This window comes from Mobula birostris, chromosome 14 (genome assembly GCF_030028105.1).
Source record: "Mobula birostris isolate sMobBir1 chromosome 14, sMobBir1.hap1, whole genome shotgun sequence".
Classification (NCBI taxonomy): Eukaryota; Metazoa; Chordata; class Chondrichthyes; order Myliobatiformes; family Myliobatidae; genus Mobula; species Mobula birostris.
This window is the reverse complement of record NC_092383.1, coordinates 42,140,120-42,153,017: the sequence shown is the minus strand read 5'-3', so window position 1 is coordinate 42,153,017 and position 12,898 is coordinate 42,140,120. Positions and strand designations below refer to the sequence as shown.

The 12,898-nt window shown below is 43.3% G+C and overlaps 1 protein-coding gene across 6 annotated transcripts in view; it reads left to right on the top strand.

Annotated features, from left to right (window-relative positions):
* cgnl1 (cingulin-like 1) overlaps positions 1-12,898 on the top strand; it is a 226,906-nt gene that overhangs the window by 87,547 nt on the left and 126,461 nt on the right. For all 6 annotated transcript variants that reach the window (XM_072278440.1, XM_072278437.1, XM_072278439.1 and 3 more), the window contains exon 8: positions 908-1,120. In XM_072278440.1, coding sequence (XP_072134541.1) covers positions 908-1,120 — 213 coding nt within the window. The remainder of the gene's footprint in view (positions 1-907; positions 1,121-12,898) is intronic.

The following is a 12,898-nucleotide window of genomic DNA, read 5'->3' as shown; positions in this document are numbered from 1 at the left end:
ATGAACAAATTAGGACATAAGCACCTACAATGGTTGATACATAGGCTTATATACAACATTTTGGACCAGTGGAAATGGTCCAGAAGGGTTATATGGAAACTATTATTACCATTTTTCTTAACAACTAATTCCATTACTTAGCCTAATAGGTTAGATTTACCACAGTACATAATTATCTATTTAAATGTTTATTTTCCTTTTATATCATCTCAATGTGTACTTAAGAATGTATAAATAATTGTAGTTTTATACATATAAAAAAATGGAAAAGGTTATATGTGTGAAAAAAGTACATGATATTTGTGAATTCCTTATCCAAATAAAAATAAAATTAAAAAAAAAATAAAAGCTAATGCCTGTGCTTCACTCCCGCCCAGGAAGTTTGAGATAAAGTCCTTTGAAGACATCAGGTGATGATCTATTTGCTTTGGTTGTGGCTGCCATGGCCACTCTGTGTCGGGTAACATGTGAATCAAACCCTCCCATGGGAACCAGCACCATCAGAACCAAGGCCAAAGCTGAATGATCCTGGTTTGGGGAAGTTGGTTTGTTGGAGAGAGCCTGCTGTGGAATAACTCTGCCAATAGCATTCTCCGGAAGTTGGATGACTGGGGATAGACTGAGCGGCCGGTGAACAGCCAGACTGGATTTGTCCTGCATGAAGACAATATGATTGGGCAACTTTGCATGTTGTTGGGCTGATGGCAGTGCTTTCACTGTACTGGGACAGCTTGGCTCAAAGTGTAGATAATTCTGGAGTGTAGGCCTTCAGTATTACAGCAGGGATGCTTTCTGTTCACAGTCTGGAGCCGTGCAATACTTAAATCTCTTATCGAAAAGCAAAATTTTGTGGTGCACGCTGTGGTAATGTTCTTGTCAGAGTTTTGACTATTGTGTCTGATTCCAGGAAATGGTTGAAGCAAAGCGGCAGCTGGAAGAGGTGCTGATTGCCAAAGAAGATCAGCAGGAGATGTTGAGGCGAAGGGAAAGAGAGCTGACAGCACTTCGGGGTGTTTTGAAAGAGGAGGTGTCAAACCATGACCGAGAGATGGAAGAGCTTAAAGAACAGCATGAAAAGGAGAAGCAGAAGCTGAGGAAAGTTATAGATGATCTACTGCAGGTAGTTTAACACATTGCTTTCACAATTGTCATTTGGAAGCCTTGCAGCTGACTGAAAAGTCATCTTTCTGTCTGATTCCTGTTTGGGATCAGAACTGAATTGAATTGACTTTATTACTTACATCCTTCAAATACACGAGGAGTAAAAATCTTTGCGTTACATCTCCGTCTAAATGTGCATTGCGCAATGATAGTAATTTATAATAAATATTATGTACAACAGGATAGTCGATATAACACAGAAATACAGTAGAGTCAGCATGAATTAAGCAGTCTGATGACCTGGTGGAAGAAGCTGTGGGTCCTGGCTTTTCTGCTGCGGTACCATCTCCCGTATGGTAGCAGCTGGAACAGTTTGTGGTAGGAACGACTCAGGTCCCCAGTGATCCTTCAGGCCCTTTTTACACACCTGGCTCTGTAAATGTCCCGGAGCCAGTTGGTCCTGGTGTTTATGTTGTGGTATCATCTCCCGGATGGTAGCAGCTGGGACAGTTTGTGGTAGGAAAGACTCAGGTCTTCAGTGATCCTTCAGGCCCTTTTTGCACATCTGTCTCTGTAAATGTCCTGAATAATGGGATGTTCACATCTACAGATGTGCTGGGCTGTCCACACCACTCTCTGCAGAGTCCTGCGATTGAGGGAAGTACAGTTCCCATACCAGGCAGTGATGCAGCCAGTCAGGATGCTCTCAATCATGCCCCTATAGAAGTTCTTAGAATTTGGTGGGGGGGGGGGTTGGGGGGAGAGCCGCACGAAACTTCTCTAGCCGTCTGAGGTGAAAGAGGTGCCGTTGTGCCTTTCTCATCACCCAGCCGGTATGTACAGACCACGTGAGATCTTGTGGTGAGGGGAACATCTCCATCTACTATATCCTAATAATGTTCAGAAATCTGTACAGGAATGTTTGAAGATTCATATACAAGTTTCTCACTGCAGTTGTAAGCAAATTAACTTAAGAAAAAGTTTTTTGTTCTTTCAGTTGAAAAATTCAGTAAGGAGAAATTACTGATTTAAGTTTTCACAAGGACAGCTCACAATGTTGTGGAATGACCTGTACAGCTGCCACGTGTATATGTTTAAGACAAGTTAATTTGCTGTGTGCAGCTGTAGCATGGGTACTGATGCAGACTTTCATGCTGAGAGTTCTTTCCTTCTGTCTTAATTGTGTGTCGAAATGGTGGCACCTAATCATTATGAAGGGAATGAATGCAGTAAAATTACTCTCACTTCCAAATGCAGTGGGGCAATCTTTTACTAAAGAGTGGCATTGTGAAGTATTTCATTTGCTATCAAAGAACTGTAATTGTAAATGACATGATGAAAGATAAGTTTGTTTTGTGCTGCAATTGGCTTGAAAAGTGACCTTGTAAGTAGGTCAACTTGGCAAGGTGGAGCTATAAATAGTGGTTCTGTTTTCTTGATGGCATTTTAATGTTTCTATGTTTGCATGGAATTAAGTTTTGTTAGTTAGTTTAAATTATTTTCCAAGTGGATGTTTTCATTAATCTACAATCTCTATAAGTTTTAATTTTAAAACTAATTGCAAGGTCGCTCTTGCGATTGGAGTCATTTGAAAATAATTAACTGCTGGCTTTCCAGGTTCAAAATGATCACACTACTTTGCTTCTGAACGTCTGGAATTTAGAAGAATGCGTGGGGATCTCATTGAAACCTACAGAATATTAAAAGGGCTAGATAGGGTGGATGTGGAGAGGATGTTTCCTCTGGTGGGGGTATCCAGAACTAGAGGGCACAGTCTCAAAATTGAGGGGCGACCTTTTAGACTAGAAGTAAGGAGGAATTTTTTTTAGCCTAAGAGTAGTGAATCTGTGGAATGCTCTGCCACAGACTGCGATGGAGACCAAGTCCATGGGTATATTCAAAGTGGAAGTCGATAGATTCCTGATTGGTTGGGGCATTGTGATATGGTAAGAGGGCAGGTGCAGGGGGTTAAATGGGATCCGGGTTCTGCCATGATGAAACGGCGGAGCAGACTCAATGGGCTGAATGGCCTAATTCTGCTCCTATGCCTTATGGTTTTATGGTATAAATGTAAAGCTATACTTTATGTGGAGGATATAAAAATACTGAGGCATTTTGAAAAAAGTAATGGCAGATTTTCATAGAACAGGAACAAATGTATTCATCTGGGGTTGAGGCTATTAACATGAGAATGGGATCGAGAAATCTGATAGAAAATCAAAGTAAACTTTACCCAAGGGTGGTGGGAACACAGAAATCAATACCCCTGGGTAATCTTACAGGGAAGCGGTGAAGATGCAGGAGCTGAGGGTTAGGTTAAAAGCTGGGGACTAGAACAGTGCCGAGTGAATTGTAAATTCCAGTTCTGGTGGTCTGACTCAATTGTTTCTCTTCACCCTGTGATGTCAGTTTCTAATTGAAGAAGGGAACTCGCCTTCTTACTGCACTGAAGTTTGTGGTGACCACATGCCTGTATTCATGGTACAGCTTTTGATGGATGTAAGCTTAAGTGTTATCCTCAGAGAGAATCCATTTTACTGGGAAGATCCCCCAGAGCAAACTGCATTACTGCCCTGTGTTTCTTTAACAGAAGAAATTTAAGTTGCAGTCTAGGTTTTCGTAAGTAATGAGGCACTATAGAAGTTTGATTTTAAAAGATTAGACCGCTGTCATAATTCTTAGAATAATGATTCCCCTTTGGAAAAAGAGAATCTGTAAACTTGTATCTTCCGTTTGGTGCCATTATGTATCATTTTGTGCATCTTTTGTCAACAAACTCATTTTTAAAACTGCTCCCTGATCATCTTGCAGTTCAAGCTGTTTTTATTAATGAGTGTGCTTTTATTAGAGTGAAACTGTTGGCCCTCCTCTCTCACCATGATGGCTGTGAAATGAATAGAATAATTTTAAAGCCATTTTTGTAGCATTAATGGGAAACATCCCAGCTGAATCAGCTGCCATATTTCACTGACAGAGGCAGCATTTATTCTGTGCCGACTGATGCTCTGGCACTTGTTAGCAGAGACTAAATGAAGATTTCACCTTGGGTTTTCAAAATGTTCCCCATTCCATGTCTGAAATACTTTTAATGCAAGTGTGGTTGATTGTTAACCAGAGATACAAGAGTGTGTGGATAGTGTAATCTGGAGCAACAAACATCTGCCCTTTATCCCTCCCTTATCTGATTCCAGCAGCTGCAGCCTCTGGTGTCCATACATCACCTTCCAGCCCCTGTTTCTACCTTCACCCTCCCTTTCCCCAGCTGCCCCTATCTGTCCCACCCCACTTATTGCCTTCCAGCCCCTACCTTGTCCTCCCCTCTCACTTCCATATATCAGCTCCCTTCAGGGGCTTCCCAACCAGGGTCCATGGACCCCTCGGTCAGCGGTAAGGCTGCGTGGCATAAAAAAGGTTGGAAATGCCTGCTGCACACTCTCAGCCCTGATTCAGGGTCTTGACCGAAAATGTTGACTATTCTGTTGCCTGGTCCGCTGAGTTCCTGCAGTAGGCTGTTGATTGTTAACTGAAGAGATTCTTTTAAAAAAGTTACGTTCCAAGATGAAAATTTACTTGACATGGTGGAATTTCAAATATTTATTATTCCTTGTTGCAATCATGTCTGCATAGTTAAACTGATGCAGTTTGAAGTACTAAGACTAAATGTTAGTTACCTGTATCGAGCAGTCTCAGAGCTGCATTGACCCAGATTCAGTCTTAACCTTGGCAACTGCCTGTGTGGGGTCTTCACCCTCTCCCTGTGACTGGGTGGGTGATTCCTGTGCTTTCCTCCCACATCCTAAGACTGTGCAGGTTGGTAGGTGAATTGGTTACCAGAAATTATCTCTGGTGCAGGAGCGTAGTCAGAGAATTGGGGGGAGGGCGCAGTTAATGGGCTCGAGAGAGGAAATAGGTTATGGGGGAATGGGATTGAAGAGATTGTGGTGTGGGCTAGCATTAACTGAGTGGGCCAAATAGCCTCCTATGTCATGAGAAAGTTGGAAAAAATGAATTTTGCTGCTACTATTCATTTTTTTTTTGTACTGCTAAAAAGATACTGAAAATTTATAACTTAATCCCACACCAGCAAGATTAGAGTGTCACAGAACAGAGGGAAATGCCTAATCTGGAGAAACTGCAGTACAGCATGACTTCCTTTTACTGACCCTCACTGTTGGAGTGTTAACATTAAAGAGATTATTGTACCCTCCTCTCCCTTTCACACCCCCGTCTGCTTTTGCTGCACTTATCTGAGCCTAGGCTTTGTCTCGGGCAGGACCTGTTAACCCCACTGTTCCGTGTGGCAGGTAACTACATCACACATGGGACCCAGTGCTGGATCAGGCTACTTGTGCTGAGGTGGGAGGTCAAGTACTGAACTCTTGTGATCCAAGTATAGGGGCTCCACTGTTCTAGTTCACTCAACCAAGGACTGTGGCACCAGTACAATCCAAGGTTAAAAAAAAGTACTTCAAGGTACAATAAAAATAAATTAATTATGCAAAACAGAAATGGCGAGGTAAATCTGATGATGGAAGAGAAGAAGCTGTTCCTAAAACTTTGAGTGTGAGTCTTCAGGCTCCTCTACGAGGGGTGATTGATAAGTTTGTGGCCTAAGGTAGAAGGAGTCGATTTCAGAAAACCTAGCAGGTTTATTTTTCAGCATAGCCCCCTCCTACATGTACACACTTAGTCCAGCCGTCATGGAGCATACGGATCCCTTCTTTGTAGAAGTGGTCCACAGCAGGGGTGATTGATAAGTTTGTGGCCTACGGTAGAAGAAGATGATTTATTAACTTCAAACTTCCTGCATTATCACTCAAAGAGTTGAACTGCATGTGCATGTACGAGTGTGTCTTGGACCTCCAGGTGGTCCACAGCAGGGGTGATTGATAAGTTTGTGGCCTTGGGTAGAAGCAGATGAGTCATACAGCTCTCGTTACATGCACTTGCATTTCAACTCTTTGACTGAAAATGCAGAAAGTTTGAAGTTAATAACTCATCTCCTTCTACCTTAGGCCACGAACTTATCAATCACCCCTGCTGTGGACCACCTGGAGGTCCAAGACGCTGACTTCTACAAAGAAGGGATCCGTATGCTCCACCGCCGCTGGACTTAGTGTGTAAATGTAGGAAAAATGAATGTGCTAAGTTTTCTAAAATTGACTCCTTCTACCTTAGGCCATGAACTTATCAATCACCCCTCATACCTCCTCCCTGATAGTAGTAACAGGAAGAGGCAAAGTCCTGGATGTTGATGGTCCTTACAGATGGCTGCTTCCTTCTTGAAGCAGCACCGTTTGAAGATGTCCTTGCTGGTGGAGAGGATTATACCCTGATGCAGCTGGCTGAGTCTATGTAACACTCTTCAGCTTCTGTTGATCTTGTGGCATTGGAGCCTCCACACCAGATGGTGATGCACCCAGTCAGAATGCTCTCTGCAGTACATCTGTAGACTTTGCTGGAGTCTTTAGTGACCTCCCAAATCTCCTCAAACTCCTAATGAAGTATAGCTGTTGGGGTGCCTTCTTCATGATAGATAATGAGACCAAAACTGCGCACAGTATTCCAGGCGAGGTCTCACAAAACCACATACAAATGTAATAAAACCTCTCTTTCACAATAAAGGCCCAAATAAACTCATTTTCCATTATTGTTGCCTGACTTGATGATCCATTGTAGAAGATGTTAGATCTGGTGACTAAAATGCTGATGAAAGAATCAGACTTTGACGTGGAAGAAAGCGGCAGAAGTTAGAGTTTAGGATGGGGCTGTCTGAAGGCTGGGCTTCCTGTGATGGAACAGAGAACACTGGCCAGGGCAGAACCACACGAGCTTTGAGATCCTGGAGGGCTTTGACACTAGAAGGTCTTCCAGAAGAGGAGGCTGGAAGTGAAGGGATGTGAAATTGAGGGTAAGAACTGGAAAGAGAATATTGACAGGCCAGGAAGCAATGTGGATGAGAAGACAGGAGTGACAGATGAAAGGGATAAGGTTTAGTTGGTATGCAGCCTGCAAATGGTTTGAGTGAACACAGATTTACAGTGGAGCCTGGAGTTCCTGGTAATTGTCAATTCTGGGAGGTCTAAAGTCGGTAATGAGTGAAGGCAAGGGTGGAGGTTTTATGGATGGGGAAGAGGATGAGTTCACAGGTTTTTTCATTGTTGAATGAAGCTCACTTTACTGCTCTGTTAGAAGTTTGGCCCATTTTAATTTCTAGCTCTTGTAAACTGCTTTTTGTACTTTCTGACTCCAGTAAAATGGTTTATTGTGTTGGACTTTCATTTTCCGATCTGTTTCACTCGCTGCGACTTGGTGTTCAGTGTAGGTCTACTCCTGCAAGACCAAGTCAGCTTTAAGTTAAGTGCACTGTTTTGACTTACAGTTAAAAGCAACGTTAGGCTTTAGGATCCAATGTTCATTTACTGTTGTGTCACAAATTCAAACTACTGAGTGTCTACTTATTGAATAAAAGTGTTGTTTGGCAGTAGGCGAGGAATATGTGTTGAAATGTGAACAAAGTCATCGGAGAGACACAGCAGGCATCATATTGAAACCCTTTTGGAGAAAGAGGCCTGCTCGACCCGACATTACATTACATTACATTATACATGCTAAAGATCAAAGGACAATTCTATATTTACAAGGTATCTACAATGCTTCCTTTGAATTACATTTGACTTTCACATGTCCTTCTTTGCACCCAGATTCTGGACGACTAAAATGAATATTAATCTGCATTGTCTAGTTTTTCAGTTAACAGTTCTTGGAACCTGTTGTCCAGAGATGCATTTTAAATTTAATTTACAGTCCATGCTCAGGTGTAAAGATTTGTGGCTGAAGTTAGTTGCTGAAGTTAGGATTTTGTTATACACCATAAGTCTGGAATATGCTCTAACAATATGTATACAAAGAAGATTATATGGCTCATTTCCAGAATCCTTCATGTAAAACCCATAGTAGACTCACAACAATTGACCTAATCCCCTCATTTACTCTGTAAATTTGTTACATGTTCAGAGTGGAATTGTCCACATATAAAGTAGCTGGATCCACTATTCTGAATATAAAGACTAAACTACTGACAGTATTCAAACAATCAAATGAGGTGAGTGTTATCTAAATGGGTCATTGGTTCATCTCATGTAGAAGGGATGTTGTAGAGTTCCCTTTTCACTGTCATTAAGCCCAGGGCACAGCCTGTTGTCAGTGACCTATAGGAGATCAGTTAGTTTAATCTGAAAGGTCAGTGTTTGTACATTTGAGCTCTTGCATCGGTGGGGAAGGGGGAGACAGACTGAAGTCCAGCATTTAGAATGGGGTCTGTGGGTGTAATCCTGAATACGTTGCTGCCGGTGACTTACAGGTGCTTTTGCAGTGTTTACTGTTCTCTCACAATGCCTGTAGCATGGGGAGTGGCTGCTTTCCAGCATGGCCCTCCCACGTTTGTACACATTTACTGAGTGTGCGATGCCTGGATGCAAATAGTGATCCTAGGGAAGTGTTTTGCAATGTACAGAGGGAAAGAATCTGTGAAACAGGCTGTTTAAAAAGAGATTGCATTCGTTAATAATTTACTCCTTCACTGCTGATGATAAATGCAAGGCATGACCTTGACTGGACAGAAGAAGAAGACTTTTATAACTAAACATTCTCCATTCAAACTTGGAATGAAGGGTCAAGTCGAGATACATTAACCCCAAACTCTCCAAATCTCTATTTCCAAAATATATAGATTACTGTCCTTTCTATATCTAACAATTTCCTTGCCGTTATCAACCATAAGCCATAAATGTTTCCACCAGGTTGTCCAGACAGTGTTTGCAGTTAGTGTGGAGACTTCCCTGAGGACACAGGACACCATTCGTCAATCTTTGTGTTAGTTTGGAAGCCAGGCTAAATTGTATACATTTGTTTCATTAGTTAATTAAATTCTCAATAAGTGTGTTATGTTGATATTTTATGACGCCCTTGTCTGTGAGTTTGTGTCTGTGTCTGCAGCCGTTACCGATTGTGATTTCCCAGTGCTTAAGGAATGAAAAATTCCATACTTCCAGAATTCCTGGGATGACTGTTTATGCTGAGAGATACAATGTGAACTTTTGGGATACAAAATTTAAGTTCACTTTGGGTACATGGGTGTCCTTAAACCTCAAATTGTATGAAAGGCATGTTCAGAGGAATTTCTGGATTAACTCACACCAGGCAATGCACAGTGAGTGCCCACTGCTTTATGCACTTGGCATGTTAAGATGTGGATCAGGATGGAACACTGGTAACTGTCTCTGTTTTGGATCTCAACACCTTGTCCGCGATGTTTGTCAGTTTCTGAACCGGTTAAATTCACACAATGCATCAGGAAAGAACCCAACCCTTATCTCTCCCTGCTCCACTGTACCAGAGCTGTTAAACAAATAATCTGCAGGAGGCATGCAGCGGGTCAAACAGCATTTGTGGGAGAAGGGAATTGTTGACATTTCTAGTCGAAACCCTGGATCAGGACTGATGATTTGATGTTTCAGTTTTGATACGTGGCTTCAACCTGAAATATTGATAGTTCCTTTCCTAACACAGATGCTGCCTGACCTGGTGAATTCCTTCCAGAAGCTTTGGCTACTCCCTAATCCCGATTTGCTAAAAGGGTTGTCAGCTATGTAGAGGTAAGGTGTTGAAGGAATGTTTTATTTTTTGTTTTATTGATTTACAGCATGGAACAGGCCCTTCTGACCTTTGAACCACGCCACCCGGCAATCACTGATTTAGTCCTAACTTAATCACGGGACAAATTACAATGACTAATTAACCTACGAACCGGTACATCTTTGAACTGTGGGAGGAAACCAGAGCGCGCAGAGGAAACCCATGGGGAGAACATAGAAACTCCTCCCAGGCAGTGGGGGGAATTGAACCCGGGTCTCTGGTTCTGTAAAGCATCGTGCTAACCACTATGCTAATGTGCCGCCCATTTGTGTCAGTACTGCCCAGTTCTGTTACAGGGCTGTGGCCTCAGCCATTTGCTCTCTCCACAGATGCTGCCCAACTAGTTGAAGATCTCTGGCAAGTACTGTTTTTTTTGTATCTCTTTTGGAAAAGTCTGCAGAATTGCCCATCCAGTCTATTTTGGGAAGTGTGTGTGTGTTTGTTTGTTTGTGCGCGTGCGCGCACTAGCTCGGCTCTGACAACTGAAACTTCCTCCCCAGTCCAAGCACCCCAGACCAAAATATTATTGTAAAGCACTATGCTACTGTGCTGTTCCAGTGTCCTACAGGGAGTTGTGTGAAAGACACGGCCAGTAAAACATTGATTGAAGCACAAATGTTGCAAAGTCAGTGGGCCAGAATTGCGATATACACAGAAAGTTGTAGAGGAGATGGATACCATTTCTTGCAAAACAAAGGGAATTGATTTTCTTACATTTGTGATATGAAGAATCAGACATTGAATCAGGGAGAAAGGGAGAGTGGGACTCCAATGGGAAGCAGATGTGCTGTTGCTTAGTATGCAGCTAGGTATTGGAGGCAGACGTAATTGGTGAAGCACTGGGGCAGTGAATAGCCCACCCTCCCATTTCTTCATAAGCCGGTGTGACAATCAAAACCCGCAGATGCTGGGATTCTGAAGTAAAGCTGGAAAGTGTTGGAAACACTCAGCAGGTCAGGCAGTCTCTGTGGAATGGGAAACAGGACCCTTTGTCAGGGCAGTTTCTACTCCCCAGTGTGGATACATTAGTAGTCTGTAGGAATGAAGAAAAGGGCTGGCACTGAGAGGAGAGCAGGAGGTTGTCTCTGTGTGCATTGGAAACAGCCATCAGTCCCACTGTTAACAGTGGGGAGCAGAGAGCAGTGGAGGAGAGAGGGAGGCACCACTTCATCCGTCAGATGATGATTGCAATCTCGGCAATCCCAGCTGGTCATTCTTCAATGGTCTCCCTTCACTACAGTCACTTGGCCACAGTGAAAGCCCAACCAGCAAACAGTCCACTCCAAGTTTGTTGACAAAGTTTGGCTCATCTTCTGAGAAGCTACCCTAGGAGTGCGTGTCCTGTGTGTTTTCACCTACCCCAGTCTTTGTGCTGTGCTGTGCTTTGCCATTGTCCGGAGCAAGGAGACACAGGAATGGCCTTGGAGGATGTCCCAGGATTCCTGGCTGCAGACGGCACCAGGTAGAAGTGAGCGAAAAGTTGCAGCAAAGGTTCAGGGAGGGGTCAAAACCAAACTACTGAGGAACTGTGTGGACTAGGCAGCGTTTGTGGAGGCAGAGGAATGGTTGATGTTTGGGGCAGGGTCTCAACCCAAAATGTTGACTATCCATTTGCCTCCTCAGGAGCTGCCCAACCTGCTGAGCTCCTACAGGTTTTTCCAGATTACACATCTGCGGTCTCTGCTGTCTTCAGGGAAGAAAATGATACTTATCCTCCCACGGCTGCCACACCATTGCTTCCTGCGATGGTGCTAATGACCCGCCGGAGGACAGGCTGTCTTACCCTCTCCATACTGTAAGTCCAGAGAGATGACTGAAGCAACCAGAACTTGTACAGTAACCGTGTGAGCTGAGCTGTGGTTGGATTTACAAGGTTACAGACAGAATCAGCTTCCATACTTGAGGTCTAGACTCTGCCCCCCCCCCGCCCCCCCCCCCCATTTTCCCTGGCTGGAGAATGATTATACTCTGCTTCTTGATACTGGGTACATGTCACTGGCTGGTTTCCCAGAACACTGAGTGCACACGCATCAGTTGTGTTTTGTCACCCTCCCACATTGCAATCTTCCTCTGAGTTCTCTGCAGCAAAACGTGTGTGCACATTTACATGCTGGTGTCCTGCCTGTTCCTGTCATTCTGGTCCTGACTCCTACACAGGCCGCTAAACTATGTGCAATAGGAGTATCGTAGCTGGTGGCTGCTAGGGTGCAATCAAGCGAAAGTGTGTCTTTGGCTGTTTCTTCACTAGTTCCCACTTTTGTTAATCTGTAATGAATAAGGGAAAAGTTAAGTGTATGGTGTGGGGTGTGCAGGTGTGGTGCAAGAGGTGTTTATATCAACTTCTAGCACAAAGTTAGGTAGGATATCCGGAGGAGGATTTTGACAGAGGATAATGTCAGTTGGTGTTGACTTAGGCCAAGGAAATGTCCCTTGGCCACTTTCTATTGCCTTGTGCTGAAAGAGGGTGAAGTATGTCAGTGATAGCTGTGCTGAATCATTTTTGTAAGGGTTTTGTGGATCGTATGACTTTTAAACATTGGTTCTGATTGATAGAAATTGCTGATGAACATGATGCGCATTGTCTAGGAATATTCAAACGGTCATAGGATTGGACATTTGAAGAAGTATTCATCGAATTTGACCATATGAGGTCTTCAAACCTCACAGGTAGATAGGGTAATTAAGAAAGCTTATGGGGTGTTAGCTTTCATAAGTCGAAGGATAGAGTTTAAGAGTCGTGAGGTAATGATGCAGCTCTATAAAACTCTGGTTGGGCCACACTTGGAGTACTGTGTCCAGTTCTGGTCGCCTCACTATAGGAAGGATGTGGAAGCATTGGAAAGGGTACAGAGGAGATTTACCAGGATGCTGCCTGGTTTAGAGAGTATGGATTATGATCAGAGATTAAGGGAGCTAGGGCTTTACTCTTTGGAGAGAAGGATGATGAGAGGAGACATAATAGAGGTGTACAAGATATAAGAGGAATAGATAGAGTGGATAGCCAGCGCCTCTTCCTCAGGGCACCACTGCTCAATACAAGAGGACATGGCTTTAAGGTAAGGGGTGGGAAGTTCAAGGGGGATATTAGAGGAAGGTTTTT